This window comes from Pyxicephalus adspersus, chromosome 2 (assembly GCF_032062135.1).
Source record: "Pyxicephalus adspersus chromosome 2, UCB_Pads_2.0, whole genome shotgun sequence".
NCBI classification, from domain to species: domain Eukaryota; kingdom Metazoa; phylum Chordata; class Amphibia; order Anura; family Pyxicephalidae; genus Pyxicephalus; species Pyxicephalus adspersus.
In genome coordinates, this window is record NC_092859.1 from 120,465,561 (window position 1) to 120,490,308 (window position 24,748).

General features: G+C 36.8%; 1 protein-coding gene across 2 annotated transcripts in view; it reads right to left on the reverse strand.

The window, feature by feature from the left end:
• Nucleotides 1-280: 280 nt before the first annotated feature.
• The window catches only part of ARID3B (AT-rich interaction domain 3B), a 34,365-nt gene continuing 9,897 nt past the window's right edge, over nucleotides 281-24,748 (reverse strand). Inside the window, exons 3-9 of one of the 2 annotated variants that reach the window (XM_072402202.1) lie at nucleotides 19,564-19,629; nucleotides 16,056-16,128; nucleotides 9,292-9,475; nucleotides 8,738-8,982; nucleotides 7,162-7,419; nucleotides 6,179-6,262; nucleotides 281-5,443 (exon numbers count right to left, since the gene is read on the reverse strand). In XM_072402202.1, coding sequence (XP_072258303.1) covers nucleotides 5,286-5,443; nucleotides 6,179-6,262; nucleotides 7,162-7,419; nucleotides 8,738-8,982; nucleotides 9,292-9,475; nucleotides 16,056-16,128; nucleotides 19,564-19,629 — 1,068 coding nt within the window. In that variant the 3' untranslated portion in view covers nucleotides 281-5,285. Of the gene's footprint in view, nucleotides 5,444-6,178; nucleotides 6,266-7,161; nucleotides 7,420-8,737; nucleotides 8,983-9,291; nucleotides 9,476-16,055; nucleotides 16,129-19,563; nucleotides 19,630-24,748 lie in introns of both variants that reach the window. The other variant, XM_072402201.1, reaches the window with a different exon arrangement.

The following is a 24,748-nucleotide window of genomic DNA, read 5'->3' on the forward strand; positions in this document are numbered from 1 at the left end:
AAAATATGTCTGCATGACAGGAAAAATGCCAATGTTGACTTTTTAACTTTCTCTGAATTGATTGGCGTTTGTGTTTAAGGCACCATTACAAATTAGTAATTGCAATGGTTGTGTGTGTATGGCAAGATCGGAATGGCACATATGTGTGTGTGTGTGTACACACAAATGTAAACATTATAATATTCAGGTTTTAACATAGGCAATGTTTTATTTATATTCTATGTCCAAAGATCCAACTAAATTTATAAAAATGTGACCACAATGAAATTGACAAAACAAAGACTTTGATTTTGTCTCTTTTAATAGTGACTTTACTGCAAAAATCATTACAAATTTTCTGAACAAATGTTTTTTTGTACCAGCGGCAAAATTTATTTCCCCTTATTCCTAAAACAGTCTTTTCCCACCCTTTCGTTTACCCGCCCAGTGCGTGCCTGGAATTCAGACTTTACTTCTAAGGCTGAAAATAGTGATTAAACACATCCCCCCATTCCCGAGGTTCTTTGGTTCAACAATAAAAAATATACACACAGGAAAAAAAATTTCACAAGACCACACAAATATTACAAAACAAAAATATATAATATTCCTATTTGAAAACCAGAGTGATGTTTCACTTCTCAACCTCTGGCACTTAAAAGATTGAAATATTTAAAACATTTTAAAAATAGAATAAATTTTTTATTGAGGTAATGATCTAAAATTTTGCAAATCAAGCCTACCAGATGATGGTAAAAGAAAACATGAGTCCAGGACTTGACTGACTTTGCTCTGGACAATTTAAATCAAGTAATTTTATTTATTTATTTTTGACTATCAGTAGGCATCACTGCATCAGTTCTCTTCTATAACTTCAATGTCTTACCTCTGTGTTTGAGAGCTAAGATGATTCATGAGGTATGTCAAAAAAAAGCACCAGTTACTAATTTACTGATTTCACATAAAAAGCAAATACAAAATCTTTAGGTCTATCTTTCCTTTTTGAAGAACATGTTAATCACTCAGACACAGATCATATTTAGGATCATGATCTAGGTCAGTGTTTCCCAGACTTCTCATCAAGTGTTACACATTACTTGATTAATAGAGTCATTTTGCTTTGGTTACTTTTGCACAGGTTTTCATCACAAAAAAAAAAACGTCCGACAGGTTGTCTTTGCTTCCACATATCCATCTAAGGTTTGTGATCAAAGAGTCAGGCAAGGAATGTAGTGGGTCTACCCATAATATAGATTTATATTTTGAATTGGCCTAATATGCAGTCTTCTATCCAGCCAGCCAATGGAGCTGCTTCCTTTTTTACACAGCACTCTTCTGTTGAGAGGGGAGATGGAATAAGTGAGCAGCATCCTACAATACTTTCCATCATAGGAAAGCACAGTGGTCATTCCTAACTGACCAGTCACTAATCCACCAGGGCAGACTGAAGAATGGCATTGAGGAACTACTGTCCCCTCAGATTTTCATGATACGAGCATGGCCATCTGTCTCGAGTGACAACCATGTGTACGTAGCTTAAGTTTGAGCATTATAATTACAGCAGTATGACACTGTACTGTCCAACTAGCCAAAAGCTTCATAGGAACTCCTTTGCAATTTATTTTTATTTTGAAAAAAAAAAAACTTGAATTTTTTTTAAAACTTTTAAAAAAATCTTAATTTTAAATGTTTAAAAAAGGAGTACAATCAAAAAGCAGCTTTATTAGTGTGACCCTAAACTATTTGTGTTTTCCTTTAAAGTATTTGCATAGAATTCTTTTTTTTGTAGAGCAGGGAGGGGTTACAAGTCTTAGAATATTTAATTTACTGTCTGTGTACCTTTGATGAAATTAACTTCTTAGGCAGTTGTCCCTAAAGAGATGTTTTACTTTTAATTTCCCATTGCCCCTTGTTGGAGGGACAACCCTAAAAAATGTTGGATTTCTCAATTTTTATTCTTGGTCACCAGCACAGATTGAAGGGTGAAATCAGTGGGGACATAGACTGCAGTAGCAACTTGACAGACAGCATTCCCTTTCCTTTAATAAAAAAGTATAAATTTGGAAAACCAGACCTCTATGTGGCACCTGAACAAAAGTTTGGGAAATACTGCTCTAGGTTGTAATGTTCTTCAGTTGGACTCTCTCTCCTACCAAACATTGTAGTAAATTTTGGGCAACTGGTGCTTCAAGTATTCTCAAGCAGAAATAAAACAAAAATAAAAACACAAAATGTACATTTCTGAGGTAAATAAAACATATGCAAGAGTCCTGGAAACAAAAGATTTGTCTACACAACTAAAAATAACCTGCTGGTGTGTGTCACTATTTTACATTCCTAAAATTAGCAGCAGAAAACTGACATTTTTGTACCTGTCATGGATAATAAAGAATGCCCAGAATTTATCAAGTCAGGAAAAAAATGCTCCTTTGTCAAACTAAGAGGCAGGCACCATGCCTACACTGGACATGTAAATAATGTATTTCCATTTCTGGAACATGGAATCAAACAGCGGCTGGAATCTGAGATTAGTGTGAATAGTAGACCCATTGACTGGGAGGCCTTCATGTAAAGTCTTTGGGATATATCTACCACCAATGGATCTGCAGTTAATCATACATATTTTCAAGTTTATCAGAAGAGAGAAGTGAGGATTCAAACGAAAAGGGGAGTCTTCAGCTTCTAGAAAAAGGAGGCATTGTTTTTTCTAAAAAAAAAACTTCTTACTTCACATTTCTATAGACTATTATGTGGAGGAGGCTGCTTTGTCTTGGAAAGTCTACTTGTTACCTTGTATGGTATGTGAGGTTGGAGAACCAATTCTTTGCACTGGGGGGCAAAAGTCCATCCATAAGCTCCTCAGGATTGTCATGCAGTAACATGGATAGCTCAAACTGCACCCAGGTTTTGTAATTGTGGAATACACATTAGTGATTTAATAAAAAGATGTCAAACTAGCTAATGTGTCATTATAATAAAAACATTTCTATGAAATGCAGGAAAGCCCAAAACAATCAATTACATTTGCACTGGACAAATAGAGTTCCCAAAATGAAAGCAGCATTAGAGAGCAGAATATCTTACCTGGTCAGACCGACTTGAAAAAATGATTTTATGTGCGCCTGTGACAAGTATTTCTAAATCATCTCCTACACCCCCAGCCATTTTTTTCTTCTTTTTTTTTTTGTTTTTTTTTTGCAATGTCCATTAGTAGGTTAACAAAAACACACAACAACAAATCAAATAAAACAATCACAAACATGATTGAGTAATGCAGTGTGCCTAGACAAGGCATCAGGATTGTCATTAAGATGGGTCTGTGAGAATGTGCTAAAAACCCCCCACAGTGCATTATGGGACCGTGTTGTGTTCTTACAAACGCTGTGTATAGATGCGGTTTACCCACATAATACTAATATCAATCTAAACCGTCTATAGACTATACACATAATCAGGACCCAAGTTTTGGAAATCTAGCAAATATATATTATACACAATTTGTTTTTTTTCTAGGTTTTTAATTTTGCTTTTTTTGTTATTAAAACAAGTTACCTTTTCTACACTCTTGAACTGTATATTTTCAGATTAGATAAACCAGAATAATGATGTGTGGTATTTATCTATTAAATAAACTGATAAATAAAACTTGCATACTGGATTCCTGAGTTTGGAGACATCTTACAAACAAGAGATTATGTGAAATGTATTCTCATTTGGGAAATGATGATGTCAGCATCCTTTTATAGATGTCACTGGTTCTTAATATGAATTTCTATACTTCAAAAATGCCTGTGCAAAGAAAAGCAAAAAAAAAACCTGAAATCCCAGTAGTCTGGCAGTCATCAAAGCCTAACTGCTAGGTTAAAGGGGGTTACCAGTCCGACTCTGGACAGAATCCCCACAATAGAGGTAGACAGGGAAAGCAGCCATTGGCTAAAAGTGGGGGACGATAAGTAAAACTGTCCTGAACATTTTTCTTGCTCTTCCTATTCTGTGCTCAAGCACACACAGTCCCATACCTACAAGGAAATTTGGATGCCAAATTAAAGAAATTTTACAGATAATCTATTAGGGAAATACATTGATCTATTTTCCCAGCAAACTTAAAGTTAGCAAGCACTTTCTCTTTAATGTCACAAATTCACACCCATCATTAATTGTGATATTTGTTTAGCTTTTTAAAATTTAGTACATATGTACTAAGTACAATATGTTAGTAACTTTATTTTATTCCTAAAAACTAAAGATGAGAGTACTTCCAACCATTCTTATACTGAATAGGTGTTACTGAAAGTGGCATCTGATGACTATTTCCTGGTTTAGGTGGCCAAATCTTACAGTGTACAGACACCCGAAGTGAGGCGTTTAGGATTATTAAATTTAAAAGGCACAGCCTCCTCAAGGTGAAAGCTACCTTGACTGAATTAAAAAGGTTTCAGAATGTAGAACTAAATCACATTCTTTTTTACACACAAGCAGGAGGCAAAATATATTATGGATAAATATATAAAAAGGGCAGTACCATTCAATGATTAGGATGGCCAACTGCAAAAGGTATCCAAGATCCTCTGTAGATAAAAAGATTGCTCAAATAAAGCTAAAAAAAGAAATAGAAACATATTGAACATGAGGTATTTGCAACTCTATAGTGTCAAACCAATACCACGTCACATCAGAAAATACCAGGTATTAAAACATTTTCTGGATGATTCTTCAAAGCTTACTTTTAAATACAAGGTAAAACTATGTGGAAAAACCAAATTCATCCTGGCTAAATGTTCTAGAAAACATCTACTGTCATAAGCACATCTTAAGATTGTGTGACATCCATTGAGGAAGGAAACAGATCCTGGAAGTGATGAGGTGGTCTTGGTAGAAATGTCTTTATGTGCCGTTTACCATTACACTGTCCCCAGCCACCTTCCTGCCACCCACCATGAAAGATCTAGATGAGGAAGCAAGTGTGAGATTAGCACCTCACAGAATTAAAAGGGGATTGGGACAACAAGTATGTGCAGGTCGGCTCACCAAATGCCATACAGTAGGTAGGAGCTGAAGCTCAAAGGCAGGTTTATAGCTAGGTCTTTCCTAGGTCTTCCTCCTGCCCATAAGTAATATTCTGTAATGCAATTTAACGATGAGGTAAATCGGTTATGTAACCTTTCCTTAAGGTGAGGTAAATGGAGCTGAAGTCTTCCTGAAGTTGAGGTAGGTAAGGTTGTGTAACGATTTCTCACAGAGGAGGTAAGTAGTATCATTCTCATCTCCTCCATTTTCTGATCGCTCCCTTAGCAGACAACAAGTCTTCAGAGGGACCAGCTTGTGGAGGGTTCCGCTCCTGGGGTACCCCGGGAGGAAGTGGGACTCTGGGATGCCTGTGAAGTATTGCTGCTGCTCCCGCTCCCTCCACTTTGACCAGTATAACCAGCAATTAAAGGAACAGGCTTCTGAGCATATAAAACGCCTAGGAGGGAGAAAAAAAAACAAACAAAAAAAAATATATAGGAGATTAGTTTAGGAAAAACTAAATTTACTTGTACTAACAAGATGCTTCCTACTGGACAGTTTAGTCAGATTAAAAAATAAATAAATATACAAGAGCAGCTAACAACATGTAAAATAAGCATTAAAACAAGAAACTGATACTAGACCTCACTAAGTAGACTGCAAGGCTTTGTCAGTAAACAATATTGTTAAAAAAACAAATATTTTAGACATGCAGAACAAATGCAGTTCTAGCGACACAGACTTGTGACCACTCCTGCTATTTAGTTGGAGATCGAAGATCAAGGACTTAAATTTGCTCACTAAACACTGTAGTCCTGTATGTTGAGCATAGGACTAATTATCGTAACGATCGATCTATACACAGCAAATACTTCCTGCAAACTACAAGTCCCACGTAGACAATTGGTTTCTGTTGTATCGAAGGGATGCTGAAAAAAAACAGTCTGCCATCCATTCTTTCTACTGCAGGTCATTTGGTTACACCTGATTGACCCTTTCACCAGCTGAATCCAGGCGAGAGGAAATGAGCAGTAATACAGTGTGCAGGTATATTTAGGCACGAAAAAGGAATTATGTCCTTGACTTGCTTCTTCACACTGTATTCATTTATCAGCCTGACTGCTTTTAGAAAGTTTCCAGAAAGTTTCTGTAACTTTCTTTTCCCTCTCCCTACCAAGCACTAGCACCTTACCTGTGTACATAGTTCCATTAATTTCAATGGACATGTTGATACTGCCAGAACCCAGATTTAGTGATGTGTCCTGTCGATCCTGAGCTGCTGGGAAAAAAAAACAAAAAAAAACAGGTAATGACTTCTGGAAATGCAAAATTGGCATGTTTATCCATTTTTGATATTTTTCACAATCTGCCACTACTGATTCTGATGCCCTAAAAGATTAACAGCTTGTCTCAGACACCCAGACCAGGAAATGAGTGGAAGTGCTAAATTCACTAGCTGCATGCTTGATTCAGGTCACCTGATTTAAAAATCATCAGAGACAGAGATGGCAAGATAATTAGCCTGTCTCTCTTTGATTTAAAATAATCTGAAAACCATACTAAGGCCTGTGTATTGCAGCAATAAATAATTCCTATTTCAACTAGGATAGAAATTAACTGAACATTAATAGACCAGTAAAAAAAAAATAAAAAAAGTTATAAAATATTAAAAAGGTCATCTTTCTCTAAAGCTAATGCTTTTTTGTTCATTTTAATTGTAACCACCAACTAGCTAGAGATTAGTTTAGAGTGGTAGCAATGTCAGTCTGTCTCCCACTGTATATACACTGATTTTATAAAAGGCAATTTAAAGATGCTTTATCATGATGCATCATGCTTGGATATCTTTTTATAAATTAGGGTCCATACAGAAAAGTTTAAAAAAGGAGAATAGCTAACTAACAATTAGTCAAACACCTGAGATGCAAACTTATTATGGGTCAGCAATTCAGAATTATGAAAGGCGGAGGATCAGAACACCAACCAAGCAAGCAGTACATTTTAGAACAAGTTCCGTTATGGCAGCCTATATAATCTCTCAATGAAAAGTTGATGTTAAGTTTAGCCATAAATTGCCTTTTTTTTTTAGGGTAATAAAAAAAAAAAAAATCAACCTAACAATATGTCAAGCATTTACTGGGACATGAATGATATAATGAATAATCATTCACTTACCCTTCCCATTAATCTTCAGTTTCATGGGTATCTGTCGTGCCATGCTTAAAAGATTGTGTTGAAGGGCTTGCTGCATAAGTCTCTGCTGTTCTTCAATCGGTGTACGTGCTAGTCGCTTCTCCAGGGGTTCACCTGTCTCCAGCCTTTCCCTCAGCTGTTCTATTGAGGCTGTTCGCAGTCCTGTTGGGGTCTGCTGTGCACTTATAGGCCCAGCAGCCATTGCCATTCGATTAGGTAACATTCCTGCAGGACTGTCCCCTGCAAATAGAAAAACATCTAATAGTTAGTACAGTTGGTGATAAAAACCCAAAGTTTTAATATTTCACATCATAAAGCTATTTCTCTTTTATAGCTCAAAATAACAAAAAAGAAAGCAGTTAAGAAGTGCAACTCAGAATTGTTTCCCCTTGATTTTACCTACATGTTCAATATGCAACTTATTTAGTAAATCCTGGCTTAAACAATTTAGCTAAAACTTTGAAGTTCTGGAAAGTGTGAGAAGGTTGGTATCACGGTCAGATTTACAGCTTTCTATGCTTTTAATGACAAGGATTTTCCTTTCGAGGAGGGAAAAAAAAAAAAAAAGCAGACACTTCCTTAAGGCAAATATATATGGCAAAAGGAAAATATATTAATATGCTGTGAAAGTGTTAAAACCTGTCAGGTATTTACTGCTGCCTGTGCTCCTTTTGAGGGTATTTTGCCAGAAAAATGATCACCTGAACAGGAATCAAGAGGAAATCTAACCAAAAACTTACTCTCACCTTCTGCTTTTCAAAATGTTCACTGGAAGTGTACTTAAAGCTGCACTACTTTAAAACAAATCCTACAAAAAATGTCCTGCAACAGAAGAGCTAAAGTACTCCTTCCCAGTAGGTGCAAGTCATTTTGGCATTCCACACTTCCAAGAATGTTGTATCACCATTCTCAGGTCTTCTATTGTCACTACAAGATGCGGTAGTAATATCGTGTCAGAGAATGGAACTATAACAAGCAAATGGGGGGGACACAGACATTCAATGTTTCCACAAGTGTCAAATGCTGACGAGGCTTATTGAGGCTGCAGCACTGTAACAAAGGAAAGATGGGTGGAACAAGCTGCAATAAAAGCAAGTATAGTAGTTTTATTTAAAACCTGAAAGTCACTTGAGAGTAAAATAGGTTAAAAAAAGCCAATCAATAGGGGCAAATTGCGATTTCACAATTTAATATTTTTGAAACCATAAACTAACTAGTTTTACATAACATATTACTTGTTGTTTTAAGCAAATCACAAGTAGCTAGTTTACAACAGCATTGTTTTCTTCAAAATTGCAGTAAGGAAGAAACATTTTTTTACCAGATTGCTTTAAAAAAATGATTAAATCTGTAAGAATTTTTTGAATAGGTTTGCTATAGCATGAAAACCAATACATATATGCACTTCTAGTCTATAAACAACAGAGGGTGCTGCAGGACAAGACATAGGGATACATAAAGTTTGACATTTTAATTAGATTTTACATAATGCAGGCATGGATTTAATGCAATAAAAGACAGCTAGTTCCTTTTCTGCTTTTTACGGCAGACAACTGACCTTTCTTGAACGGTGTTGTTGGTGTCATACGAGAAGTTGGGTGCACTCCGAGCATGGGCACAGGTAATTTTGGAGCTCCTAAAAGCGCAGTGGATCCTGCTGGAGTGGGTGAATAGTTAAAGGAAGAGGTGCCATAGCTTGGTCGCCTTCCTTCTCGTCTATTTCCATCGATAGCAGCTTGCAACTCAGCTGGAGAGCTAAGAGACTTCTTCTCACATTCGTATAAGTAAAGATACTTCATATATCTGTAAGGTGCAAGCAGGATACAGACATAAGCACATAGAACAGAACTAGTTTTCCCAAACAGGGCAGAAGGAGGGAAAGAAATAAAACATGGAAGTAAACACCATAACAAGCATGGTAAAAAAAAATATATATATATATATATATATATATATATATATATATATATATATATATTACTTGTGTGTCCAATGTTTTTCTCAGTCTTAGAAAACAATTAGAAAAGTAAAAATGGAAACAAAAAAACCCAACTGAAAAAGGAAAAGTAAATTCATGCAAGGACAATGCTATTAGTAAGAACATCTACTCACTGTGTGCGCAAGGTGAAGGCAGCACTGGTTATGGAAGTTGGTAGGTTTAAGCCCTTTGTGATCTCCCTCCAGATTTTCTTATTGATCACCTCTACAAGCCCCCCTTTCTCAGTTACCAGCTTGTAGAGCATGTAAAGGTCCAATAACTGTTTGGCCATGATGGGGATGCGACTGATTGGGGTGCCTAGATGAAATTATATGGAAACACAAATAAGTACAATAATCACACATAAATTAAATTGGGTGAGAAATAAAATAAGGATGGGAGGTATTTGTTGCTTTACTAACAAAACAGTTAAAACCTTTCTACTAATTGTATAAACAAATGTTTAGGCATCAGGTGGAAAGTCTCATATACAACTTTTATCTGGGTAAATGCAGGACATATTAAATGTCTTCTTCTAATGTAACCCTGTCCAAGCAGACAAAGCAATATGTTGGTGTTAATCGCAGTCCAACAAGCAGCACATACTTTTACTACCCTGCCATTATGTTTAACTGCCAACAGAAAAAGAAAAAAAAAAATAGTACAAAATGGTGACAAAAAAAAAATAATAATAATTATAGGAGGTATGAAGATTTTTTTTTTCTTTCTTTTAATTGATGTAGTCCAAATCAATTCCCCGCAGAAAGAATATTTAAAGTAAACTGAGACAAATTAACAAAGTCTGCATTATTTGTTCCTTACTCTTCTTTTGTGAGTATTTTTACTTTAATCAAAACGGATGATATTATCCCAGGGAGACCATGCGTGACATTTTGGCCACTTATCTCATGTTTTTAGCAAACAATACCTTAGACACTATGGAACTCTATATTTTAATTTGTCACCAGCTGTCTACAAAAAAAACAAAAAACCGACGCTGGATTAGCACAGCGGGACCAGGTAAGTGGGGATTTTAGTGTAGGCGAAAAAATACGGGCTTAACCAAAACAGCAAAAATATTTAGTGCGAGAAATTACGGGCTTAGCGGTTAGGGGGTTAATGTTTCATCTGCGGCACCTGTAATATTAGCTTTATCACTTGGGGCATGGTGAGCTAAAGAATTCTTTAAGAAGGTCCAATGAGATTTATCACTTATGTTAGAGATGATTGTTTTCACACAAATACCTGGTTCTGAGAATAGATACAGAGTGAACACAATATTAGCACACTTTGACCAGATTGCAGACTCAAGAACCTGCATGAATGCACTGAAATATGTGACCAAATAATTTTATTTTAGAATCTAACGCAAGGGGTGTGTAGGGCCCAGCAGGATCCACAGCGGTGCAGTCCTGTAGGAGCTGAATTGTGGTTGCGAGTTTCCTTACCCGAGAGCCTCCTGCCTCTGACGCATGTTGTCTGTACTTCGCAAGGTTGACACCTAGGGTAACATATACCTATTCACTGGTGTGCTGCTAATAGTAAGGTAGCCACAATCTCTCCTCTGTCTATGATTGAAGATGAATATGTATTTACTTAGCAGGAGAGTTTAACAAGGAAGCTTTTCAGGAAAGCATTCTGAACTCCAAGCCAAACAACCACCGGCGCACACACTTTACTGTGTTCTCACAGACAACACATCAGTTTAGACTGACTGCTTCTTTTCTTTTCCTGCAAGTGTCTGGGTCACTTTACAATCAAAATTAACTGCAAGCAGGAAAGTTGTTTATTGCAAAAAGGACAAGCAACATCTCTTCTACAATAACACCAAAATTTCCTTCCTGCTCACAATCATCTCTGTAATGTATTCTGAGCTGTACATTTATGTACAATGTATATAATCCTAGCATACACCAATGTCATGAATGAAAAGTGGATGTAATATGATACAAACAGAATAGGAAGATTCCACAACTCTGTATAGGGTGGTTATAACACCTTATTGTTTCATCTTTATACTGACTTGCCAGAGTCTGCAGAAATTTCTTTGTAAATGCCTAGTCAGTATTGCCTTGGCTTAGGTATTCCACCCCAACATTGCTTGGTATATTAATTATGATTGAAAAAAGTAAGGCCTTCCACAAGAGTATGTACAAATCACTGGAAAACCGATTTCTTGTTCAGTTTCCCTCCATAACTGATAACCATTGCTTCCACACTGGATAAAAAAAGATCCAGCTCTGTTACATAAAAAAGAAAATGCTGGCTATTATAATGTAGGGCTTGGTAAGTTATGACCTGGTACGTTTTAAGGAACACTTCATATCTGTCGAGCTAAATGAAGAACTATTCTTAGGTCTATGAATTACTAACTTTATCCAGGAACATTCCATACAATGAACCAATCTAAACAATGTCACCTAATGCGCAGTATCACAAAATAGATCCTTGCTTGCTGCATGGAGCTGTCTAAATATATGTCTGCTTATTGCTTAGCCTTAAATGCATATACTGACATCTGTCACAAAGAACACACTTGCAAATTCCTATTGATTTTATTAGTATCTGCAGCTATCACATTCTATGAACCCCAGAAGTCCCTTGTGTAATGTAGCCATCTGACCCCACTGGCACTAATCACGGGGAGTGTCCTATGACAGTCATCCATCAAGAAGGTGACAGCATCTAATTCCTGTAGCAAAGACGGTGGGGCTAGTAGAGTTTCATGGACTGCTTTCTGTCTACTCTGTCCCTCATTATTTTCAGACCTGGGGCTGATGGGGGAAGGGAGGGTGTGTGACAATCACAGCTGTGCCTTGGCGTCACTAGGTACATTGGGCTCGCTGCTGTCTGTGTACTTTGTACTGTACACTCACACATGACAAGCACTGAGGGTATTAATTAAGTTAGTAAACAAGGTTCAACTGTTACATACTCTCCTTTAGACAACATAACTTATAGATGTGCTGATGGAATGTCAAGGCTCAGCATACCTAAAGCATTGTGTGCTTGGACAATAGACAGGAAATAGTACAGATTTGATATAATTCCTGCAAAATACCAGCAGCATACCAGTGCACTAAAGAACAGCAACAGAACTTTTTGGTGATTTTAGACATCGAACAAAAAAAATAAAAATAAAAATAATATATATATATATATATATATATATATATATTTCTATTATATTCATATGCCTACCAACACATTCACACTGCAGTGTTCACATGAACACATAATGCTCCTAAGATTTTATCACAGATAAAAGCATCTACATCTCCAAGAAATAAACAAACTCCAATGAGCTCACTAAAACATGCAAGTTCGTTAATACATAAATCACTTAACTAGATAATCTGCAAAGGATGTGCTGAGTTGTACAAATGAAGGTAATCTTTTTGCAAATATTGCTCAAATAATATTCAGCGTGGCAAAGGATTTAAAAAAGGTTTATGGCAAAGATAAATGTGTAGAGCATATTTCATTTGATGGAGTATTTTTACTAAGCTTAGTGAACCAGGTGAAGATGTAATGACTAATTCTTAGTTCTATGTTATGGTAATCCTATGGCTTCCACACTTTGAGTTGCTGGCCTAGAACCAATGAAGATGAGGTTTGAGGTCTTTAAAAGCCTTGGTCCAGGTCTGTAACTTCTGTAACTAACAATTTTTATACACAACTGTTGTATGTAGGTAATTTTGGCTTGATATTGGCCACCTGTAATCCATGGTATAGTAATTTTTAGACCAGTAAAAGGAGGAACAGCCCTAGAGGTCAATGAAGGAGAGAGGACCTCATGGGCATGCTGCTGTCCTCTTTATTGTGAAATGAGTTTTGGAGCAAGTGGTGTTTCAAGGTGTAAAGTAAAACAGATGTAGAACACAGTTATCACCCTGGATGTCCTGTAAATGTGGTTAAATAAAGTTAAAACCCATATACTCCTAAAATCTAAAACCTATAAATATGTATCTTGTGTACTTAGATGATTGCATGGATATGAAACAAGTATGCATGCATGTGAAGTCAGACATATTTGTATGCTTGTTAAAAGGTAAAGGACACAAAGTGTTCAAGTCAGGAGGACAACTGACGGCCAAAAAAGACACTTGGCGTTTACCAATCAATTCTTTAAAGTTGTAAATCTAGGACCAGTGTGGTCAAACATCTATGAATCTGTCAGAAATTACTAAACTGCTTTTGCTTCCATACACTCATAACTCCAGGATGACTGGTGCTCCTAAGGAGGATGTGAATCTACACATTCAAGTTTCAGATTTCCTTCAAGTAAATATAATCTGCATAAAGGAAGCAAGGTTGCTACTACACCACTGGCATTTCATGATAGACTTCTTTCAATATCCAGGAAGGAAATCAGACTTCAGATGCATATCACACCAAACAGGAGCTAATGGGTTCATTAATCACATTCAAACAGATTCCACCCCCTACCAACAATTCACCCATTCCTGCCTGCTTCCCACTGGTATTTCTCCCTTCCCCCAGCACAAACTGCTTCCTCAATAAATGATAGTGACAGGTCCTCCAAAGCTTAACAGATTTCAAGATCTGTTAAACAGGGAGGAGTTGTAGCAGCAGTGTCCAGCAAGCAAAACAGATTTAGAGCTCATAAAAAGAGCCAGACCCCCCTTTTTGGGAACAGTTGTGCCATGTGAAAAGCAATAATGTTAATCGGTTCATCACTGCAAAATTATTTAATTTCAATGTAGTCAAAGCAGTGAAAAATCACTAACTGGTTGCTACTGGTTACTTATCTCAATCATTTTTTTGTCTTGTATAAGCTCCTGTCTATAGCAACAATGTGTCCTGAAAGGTTGAAGTATAGCTTGCTCTTCATAAAAACATGTCAGGACACTTTATGTATGTTTCCATATATCAGAAATGTCAATGCCCTAGGAGAGCATAAACCTAAAAGCATGCACATGGGTCAATGTCCATTATGAGTAAGAAAATGTATGCATTTCATATCAACTGGTTACATTTCTGCCGCCTTTTGCACTGCAGGTAATTTTAGATAATATTTGACAGACACTTTAGGTTTTAATGACTAATCCTAAATAAGACATTCAGGGAAACAATTCATTTAAAAAAGGGTTGATGTTAATAAATTAAATATTCTAAAATAAGTAAATACAAAGGTATATTAAAATAAGACGAAATTATTTTAAGTTCAATAACCTGTATATGGCCATACCATAATGAGATGCATGTCCAGACCCAAACTCAAAAAACAAAAAGTCACCCGAAGGTAGTACGAAATATTAAAAGGCATGTAATGTCTTCCGTTAAAACTAATACATAAATCCCTAAATCCTGGGAATCTGCACTGCAAGCACATGTCCTGCGTAGTTCCAATGCTCGGAAGTCTGCTGCAGAGACAGCGACTAAGAAGGCGATATTCCCTGATGTAGCAATGACAGGTCCTGGGACGGCACACAGGTAAGTATGTCATAATACAACATGTTTGCTGTGCATACTAGCAGATTATGGCACCGCCAACAAACAAGTATAGATTGTTTTACCATTAGGTTCCTTATCTTGAATGTTGATATACTTTCCTGTACCTATACTTTCCATAAGAAAGTCCGGCAATTTGCATCGGGGTTCAACAGTGTTTCCAAAACACATCACTACAAAAATTCACATCAGCACTGCTTTGTTCCTGTTTACTAGGTGCACAGTTTGCAAGCCACCCAGGGAGCAGCTACACAGGTGGTTAGGATAGGAATTTTCTAGGTTTTAGCCAAGGATTTCTAGAATTGTGGTTGTTCTACACAAGAACTGAAGAGGCACTGGAGCAGAGAACACATCTGTTTGTAAGTCTTCCTCAGGTAGGTAGCCTACCACTCATGGCACCACTGGAAAGCTGAAATGCAGCAAACAAAGGTTGACTGCACATCTTTAAGCAGTCAGTTGCTTAACTGTCAATCTGAACAGGCCATAGAGTAAACTAGAACTAATATACAAGAAATCATTCTATTGGCTATAAAGGACAATAAATTGCTTACAAAATAAGTAACGCTGGTGTAAAACACAGAAGGTTTAAAATAAACCAAGGAGGAAAAACAGTTACATCTGCATGGCATATCCTGTCATAAAAACACACATGTCTATTATGCATTCAATAGGCTGCTCCAAACTACACATTCCACTGTAGAACACACACAAAGAAAGGCCTTTTTAATACAAGAATGCCAAATCAACATCAAGCATTCACACAAAACATTTCTGTTCACTCATTTTATCTGCACATAACTTCAAGGTAAACAAAGATTCTCAATTACTTTATGGGCCGATTCGCTGACTAGGCAATAAACTGTAACTATCGGAGATGGACAACCTAGAACATTTGTTAGCAAAAACAGTAAAATGTACTCCGCTCTCCATGCATATCAATGAAAACGATGCGTAACTTGTTTTAAATTCATTTTATGAATTTAGTATATGCTAGAGAATGACCAGAAGACAGTGGGCATGGAAGGAAGCTCAGGACAATGGAGAAAGGAGGAGAGATGTGATGCAGAGAGGGAGGAGAGCTGGCATAAAAGGAAGTACAGCAAATGACCAACTGAAGCAAGGAGTGTGGAAACTGATGGAAATGATCCAGAAACAAACAAACAAAAAAACATAGCAGCAATGGTGAAAATTATTCATACTGAATGCATAACAAGTGCATATTTGATGCAGCGCCTCATAATACTAAAAACATTCAGCTGTCCACTATGAAGGAATAACACAAATTATTTTGTATAAATGAAAAATTAAAAGAAAAAAAAGATAACAAATTGTAAAATAAAATGGAAGAGTAGATTAGGGTTAAGTGCCACAAACATCTTGCAAATGCTTTTAAAATGTAAACATCTGCTTTTCTACCACTCACCTTTCTTTTGCATAAAAACAAACAGATCATCCAGGAATTCCTTCCTCTTTGGGTCACTGTCGAGTTCATAAAGCTGCAAAATAAATACACACATTACCAACAATTTGCTACACAACCCAAACTCACAAAGTGACAAATGTAAATATGGACATCATATGTAAATGTACATCACAAAGCCCAAATCAAACCTTCAGTAACCTGCAGTTTAGTCATCGTAAAGCATTCAATGTCTTACCAGTTAATTTTCTTGAAAAAAGTAAAATAAAGCCCATCTCCTGCTAATATTCTGTAAACCTTTTCTCCCAGTGTAGAAACTGTGCCCTCCCTGAAGAGGTCAAATATTTACTCCCCGCAAGTTCCAACTATAGTTTAGCAATCAACACCTGCAAATTTAAAAGCTCTCTATAGTCCTTGGCAGATGACATGTTTGACCTCTGTATGCACAAAAATGGTCCTACCCTTCAGCAAGCTGGCACAGGACAGGCTTTTCTACTCTGGGCTGTGGGTGCTTTCTAAAGATAACCAACCGCAAAGCCTAATAGACAAGATGATTTGTCTCCAATTTTTTGTCTTTGGTCAACTTTATTGCTCGATAATCCCTTCATTATCAGTCAGAAAAGGCCAAACATGTTGTGATTGAGATGGGAGATCCCAATCCAATTTGCTTGATTGTTCATACACACAACATACGTTTGATGGATTTACCAACACAACCAATAGAGGACCTAAAAAGAAGGAGGGCGGGAAACCATCTGCTTTAGAATAAACTTCATACTCCCTGGCAATCTGATCATTATATGATCTCCAGTCAAGGTTGAAACTTGGCCTGTGTATACCGGGTGTAAGATGTGCAGTTGCTATGTATTTAGCCAATTTACAGGTCATATGGTACCTAAATAGTGTGTTAATAAAATTTGCGTTGTTTTCAAAGCCCCCACAGCACTCCAATTTAATGCAACATTAAGTGTTTTATAACTGGTTATAAAAAACTTATGTGTAATCCGTGTTTGAAGACACTAAACATTTTTAAATTAGTTGTCATTGTCAACTACAGAATACATATTTAGACTTTATTTAAACCCTATGATGTGAATATAGGACACTGAAGAGAGCACAGCTCTCCTTTTCCATTCTTTTCCATGTACAGAGCAATTTCTAATTTGCAGGACAGGGAGCTGTTATATTACTCTGAAGAGGAGGCTCCCCGTCACGCATCCTCCTGTATGCAGTTTCATAAGGTTGAGGTGACCTCAGCTTTTGTGGGTAGATGCAAGCTGCACAAGACTGGGGTTATTCAAATATCTACACTCTGTGTCAAAGTACTTTTTTGTTAGCCACAGAAAGCCCATGTCTACAATTTTAAATGATGCATTGGAATTGTAGTTTGTTTGTTAGCAGTTTTGGAGATCCACCCTAGGTGCCCAAGCACTTGGTGATTTTGTTCACCAGCGATTTTACTGGGAATAGCCAAAGGGATCTAGTGGAATTAGTCCCTGAGTTCACCTAAAAAGACCTAACCAATAAATATAATTTATTCTTATTTAACCCCGAGATTGACCCTTAATCATAATCAGCCTCGCTTACACTATAGACACAACAGTTTTTATTTAGGTAGGTAAATAATTTAAGCAAATAAAATAATTTTTATACAACAATTGCTGAAATAAAGTATCATCAGTCCCCACCCCATTATATATTACTGATAATACTGATCTAATCACAAAGCAAAGGTATTGTCAAATAATCAATTATACCCATGGTTTTCACCTCCAGCATTTCTCTCCTTGTTGTACTTTGCTCCTGCATCGTGTTTTTTATATGCACAAACCCTACCCTTAGTCAGCAAGCTTGATGCTTTAGGAGGCAACTACAGCAAGGCTTTTGAAAATCTGAGTATTAATACACATTTGCATGTGTGATTTACATGCCTGTCCAGTGTGCTGCTGTGCAGTTCATACTTCCAAAGCTAAATGTAACATTTCTCCAAATCACACTAAACTTAAGAATGTTTTCCTCCAGGAGAAATTGTAAAAACTTATCATACATTAATCATATTTGCACGAGGATCAAAAGATGTGAGAGACTTTGAATGTGCAAAGACAAAAAGAATGTGCAAAACATTCCAAAAAGCTTGCATATGCATAGCACAGTTTGGGGCCTGTAGTGGAGAACTGGGCTGGAGGCCTATCAGTGCCTTTGTTTTACAAAAAAAGGTGTATGAACAGTGTATGAACCTTCATCATGACGCACCTTAACAAGTGTTACGTTCAAAAACAGATGGCATTATTCCCATTATAGTAACAGCGCATGAGTGGGAAAGAAAGGGCCAGTTTGAAGCAGAGGAACAGGCATGATGAGCGATTGAGACACTGCTTCCTTAATAGCATTGACACAAGCACAGAATAGAAGCAAGTTTACTGCAGTACAATATTCCCTTTTTTACAATTCTCAAAAAAACTCCAAAAAGATCAAGGCTATATGATGATTGCTGAAATTCCAGCAGTGCCGAGACCTTTTTCGTGCAGGCTACAAAAATTCAGAGATTTGTTAGTTGTGTTAGTTGACATGACATGTGGCATATCCAAGTCAACACCCTTTAAGCACCAGTAAAAGAATGGTGGCAGAATGGGCAAATTTGTCCCTCTATCAACATGCTACTGATTTTTTTTTTTCTACACATAAAACCTTAACAGGGAACTTCATCGGGGTTATGTAAATTTTGGCAAAAGGTATTTTAGTAAAATATAATATAGGTAAATGATGATGCTTGACTGATTGATAAGAACTAGCTAGGAATGGGCTTGTCTTGCTAGCCCTATGTTAGGTTATGATATTAGTATATTCTGACAGAAAGCTTTACATATTTGTTGCAGCTCTGACAGAGAGAGGTAATGTTCAAATCCCCCAGAACGCATTGTCTATTTTTTGAACACTAAAAAACATATGGATTTATTCTAACATTTTGCATGGTGGTTATATTTTCTGTTGTATGGAGGAGGGAGGAAGAATAGGAGGTGTCCTGCTGTGTCCTCCTCATTAGTAAAACAATAGCTGTCGCCATCAGTTAGCTGTTTAGTAATCTGGCACAACAAGTTTGCCAAGAGACGTTGAAGGATATTCTGACCAAAGATTTTTTCACCCAACATGATCAATGTCAATAGAAAGTCTCAAGCAGCAAAATTCTAGCATTTCTATGGAGCATTGGGCTAGGAGAAAGGACTAAATAATGCCGGATGTTGTGAAACCAGGTTCTATTGGTTTTAGTGGAGGCTCATTTTGACTTGGCTGCAGTCTCCAATGTATTTCGGACTAAACAATTTCACTACAGCGCAGCTCTGCAAGCACTACTCAATACACAGATACAATCTTAAAGTAAAACTTTTACTTATACATTCAGTGAATAGAACTTCAGGTATCAGAAGGTGATATGATTTCCGCAGAACCCCAATGTAAATGGCAAAACAATATATCTTCTCCATTTTGCTTTAAACTTTTAACAAATGAATACCTTTGCAAAATCTCTTGAGGTTTCTCTGGTACGACCATCCACATCTTCACTCCAGGAAGAGTTCTCCTAAATCAAAAAAAATAAAGAGTTAAAAGCTGGGCAAATGATAAAAACACAGTACAATAGGAAGGTATAAAAATAAAAACCACAGAACAAAGTTTGGGCTGAATGAAAGCTTAATTAAACCCAAAACTGAACAAGGCAAAGGCTAACGGAAATCAGTTTAATCAGTGAACGTACAAAAAAAGTGAAAGCAGCCTAATGTTGGGACCTGTTTTATCAACCAATGTACTTACAGACATGCTCTAGAAAAGCTCAGTTGCAAAAGCAGCACCTATAATTTACACTAACCAGTATCATTGCTTTGAGAATTTCCCTTGTTTGATTTAAGTTTTGTAGCCTGTAGCATAGATTCTATGAGGGGCTGGCTTTATTTTAGGCAATATTCTCACAAACATTTCAGAAAAGTGGAACGGGTCTACCAGAGGAATGTGACAGCCAAAGCAAAAATAACATTCTTCACAAATGGTGTCACTTCCTTTAATAGCTTCACAACAGTAACAAAAAGACAAAAGAAAAATACGCTGTACTACATACTTTGAAAAAAAAAAAAATTTTTTTTTTTTTTTTTAAACTGCTTTGACTAACTGCAAAGATAAACATTTTGTAGACACTGTACACGTGGTTCACACGCATTACACGGAAGAAAAGATAACAGAATATATACAGCTACAGAGAGCACAGGGTGTCATTTAATACTTTGAATGGTGAATTCTCAAAGCAACACGAGGTAGTGTTCCAAATACGGTAATTAAAATAGTGTATTGGTACTCTTACCTGGACCAGTTCTTATTTGGAGAAAAGCAAAATATGTCTGTAATGGAAGTGTTTATAAACAACGCGGACTGACCATATAAAAAGGTAAAAAATTTACAAGAACAGGTGCAAACATCATTGGCATATTACCGGAAAACTGACCAACATAGACCGTGGTAAACAAATTCAATTACAGAAAGAAGGATGAAGACACATTCTACAGAAAAACATTGAAGCTTTATGGATAGTTCTTATATGTAATGTAAATGCAAAATAGATTTTCTCTGCAGCCCTAAAAGAAATGGTGCAAAGGCCCCCTGTGCGCTACGTTTTGGGCGTGTATCCCTCCATTTTGGTAATTTACACATTTAACAGTAACCTGGTAAAGGAGTGATCTGAAGAAACTATCAATCATTTGCACCAGTTGTACACCAATTAACCAATTTATGGCCAGATTTAACATGTAGAACTTCATTCCGTAGAGGTGCCTACTGGCCACAAATGCTCTACCTTCCCAAACTACATTACTATTACCCCGATATGCAACAAAAAAAAAAGAACTGTGTCTGTAATATTCTTTCAAAGGACTGTGCATACTTGCAAAAATTGCTAATAATTGCAAACAATGTACAAGTATGCTTTAGAGGTGGTGGCTGCATTTGTTTTGTTTTTTTTTCCAACAAGTACTAGTGCCTAAAAAACACTAAATCAGTATTTTAAGACACCAATCAGCCTTCCCAGCTATATTATGCAAACTACAAAACTCCTCAAACTGATGTAATGAAGATGGGAGATATTTGAAGAACAAAACAAGAAAGCAGCCTAGGGTCTTAGGCTACATACACAGGTGCAATAAATGTCGTTAGAAAACGAAGATTAACGACCGATTAATGATTATTTTGAAAGATCGTATTGTGCACATTTCTGTACATGCTGAAACGATATGACCATTCAAAAATAATCCACTAATAATGTACACACACTAGATACCATCGTTTGAACGATGCAGGAAGTGACCTATACCCGAGAAAGTGTACCGCAGAACAATGCACGATCACTGAACGACCGTACACACAATAGATGCTAAACAATCATCACCCAGATCCGCCGGGACGGTCATTCATTTCTAGCAACATTTCTCGTTTATTGGCCAGCCGTTGTACACTGTTTTGTTAACACATATCAGACGATTGGTCGTTAGTCATTCGTTTCCAACGATAAATATTGCACGTATGTGGCTTACTGGCATGTAATTATTAAGAAAATGTTGGCTGAAAAACAAACAAATGTGGTCACCACAACAGAAGGATAACCTACAATATACCACTTTTGTTTTTGAGCTTAGATAAAATTTTATTTTCATAATAACCTGATTTGAATCTAACAGGCTGAAAAAGTAAATGTTTAGCCCGTGGTCCACTCTACCTATTTAATCAAAGTGCTTGAGAGCCTTAACTAATAATCACACCCAAATTGGAGGGGTTCCAGCCCTAAGGTCGGGAAGCCCTACCCTTCTTAAACTTAAATTAGCACCAACAGAAAAGCTGATAAACTGATTATAACAGAAGACATCTTTTGGTCAGTAGTCAAATGGCTGAGGGCTTTATTTAGTGCCGGCTCACACCAGGCAGATCACTATGCATGCTTTGCATTTTTATGTGACACTAGTCATGGACACGCGAAAAAAAAAAAAAAAAAAATCAATAAGACTCATCCATATCAATGCATTACAGTGCACTGGGAAATGTCCTGTATGCTGATGTTTTTGTGCATTCTACTACTCAAATGACACATCAGCAGCAATGAGTATCTAAAACTCATGTCAAGGCACAACAGTGTGCATTAACACTTGTATTTTAGTGTGACTGCAGCCCTCAAGACAATATATTTAGGTATAGAGATCATGCTAGTCATTAGAACAAGCAAAAAATTATTTACTGTTGGTATGGTCAGGTAGCATGTGAAGAAGAGAGTGCACATTTCCTTAATGAATGCAATCTGTACAAACCTTATATTAGATGCCCCGATACCACTGTTTAACCTTATGCTCTAATTGTAGAAAGCATTCCGTTATCACAAACTGCACAAATTACATTTTAATCTTTAGGTAGGATAAAAGGAATGCCTTAGTTTGAAAGCCGTCACTCCTTTCCTTGTAAAATATAAGGTATAGCTTAAACAAAAATATAGTTGCAATATAGATCTGACTAATCTATAAGTATTAGCGGCCTGAACCATTTTTAGGTTAGGAAATTAATAGAGATTTTCTTTAAAGACATCTAATTGTACGTTATGTTGGCCTTAAAAAAACAAAACGCACCATATTGTTCCAAATTTAGCAGGATGCAGTCTAAAGAAGACAGTTAAAAGCTGGTAAATTAGCATTCCCATTATATCATTGAGCTACTGGCAGACTTGAGAAGGGATCAGCTTTAAATTACAGCTCCTAATCCCCTTTTAGCTCTAGTGGCAGTCAATGGGCTGCAGTCTTTAATAAACATTTTGTTCAGTATTCACAAGAGCGGTACTTCCCTCCAGCCATTAACAAATAATTTTATTAGCTGCTGAAAGAGCTGGGGGATGGGACTGCTGTACTAGCTTTTGGTGCTTGTTTATTGCCTAGGGGAGATGGAAAATCCATTCTTACATCCCCTTTATAACTCTAAATTCCAGTGTGGAACAAAGACTGAATGCTGCCTGGCTGCATATCTTACAAAGCATGTTTAGCATGTATGTGTGGCTGCCTGTAAATCTAAACATACTTGTATATGTGTAAAAATTTTGACCTCAACATTGCAACCTATTGACTCTATAAAGAAATCATGTTTCTTGAACATTGATAGCAGGCACATGAAATAGAGCATATATGATGGGACATGCTGTTCCAAAACCATTTGTTACACTCATCAGGGACCCTTCACACAAGAACATATGCAGTACCACATGTTGCACAGACGCACACCGACATGCATTGTAGACACGCTGAAGTTTACTTTTGTTTTTTTTTTAAAGCTTAATTTGAATTTTCATTTTTGTTACTGAGATTAGACACTTTAAATCTTTATGCAGCTTTAAGATTTGGGTATAGTTATTTGTAGCTTTGAATCTATTATTCTACATCCTTTAGAATAGGAGGACATGTTCTAAACTTAAAATGTAATCCATAAAGCATCAATACATTTATTGCTGACATATGCGAGACAACATGCTCAGTAAGATGTTTTTTTGTCAAGCAAACCAGCTTGAAGTGCCCATCTACCAACAAGCAGGAAAATGTCAATGGAAGAGGTTCTTTATTACAATTAACAATATTCAGTGTTCTCCCCAGCTCCTTTTACCTAGACGCACCACCCGGCTGTTTTTGTGCGATTACTGAAGAGTTGGGTCACAATACTGGGGCTGCCACCCCCCTATAATTTCTTCCCACCCATCCTAGAAAAAACTCTGGGTTGTACACTGATATTGTAAACCAAATAGAGCAGTACATTTGTGTATTTGGTAAGACAACCTTTTTTTTTTGTTATCAGGTTTTCTAGCAGTGGGGAATATGACACAGCACCACTATTAGGGAGTTCATAATAAGCTAATAAATCTGTGTTGTACTCATCTGAAAAGATTTCCTAAGAGGTGATATGAAATGATGTGACATGAGTGCGGTTTTCTGCCAATTAAATACACATTTAATCAATGCTGGACTTGAAGCGACATGAAATAAAATAGACAGTGGAGGGCAGATAGCAATTTATGGTATATTATTTTACTGTAAGATGTTTCATCGGCACTGCAATTGTCCAACTTTGCCAATACTGGTGAGACAGGGTGTTTGTATACAGAAACACCAAAACTCTTTTATTAACCTCACCAGGGCTCTCTTCAAGCGCCTTTTTCAGAGACAGCAACAAATACTGGAGCTTACAGGTTTGGGAAAACACAAGACCCCCTCTCGTGTGAAGGTCTTTGGTCTAGAAGCCAATACATGGTCAGTGTCAGGGACACGGGTGACTTCAGATGGAGAAAGTGCTGGTATAGGGAAATGTAAACGAGTCAGAAGGTGCCCTTTGCAAAAACACTTTTACTTTGCCCTGTAAGGGGGAGATGACCGCGTCTCTTTAGAGATGAGAAGCTCTCATTGGAAAAATAGGCGACACATATTTCTCCAATGTATACACTTGTTCTGGAGAAAACTCACTTTAGAGAGCTTAGCTCTCATTCCCATTTTTTTTTTAACAGCAAGAAAAAGAAAACCAGACTAGCAGGGTCCAGAAAAAAATTAGTGTTTTTCCTACCCGATTTAAATAAATAAAAATGTAAGGACCTACACTATTTGTCTTGTAGAATCAGATGGTAAGATTCCCAGCTATGTGCAGCC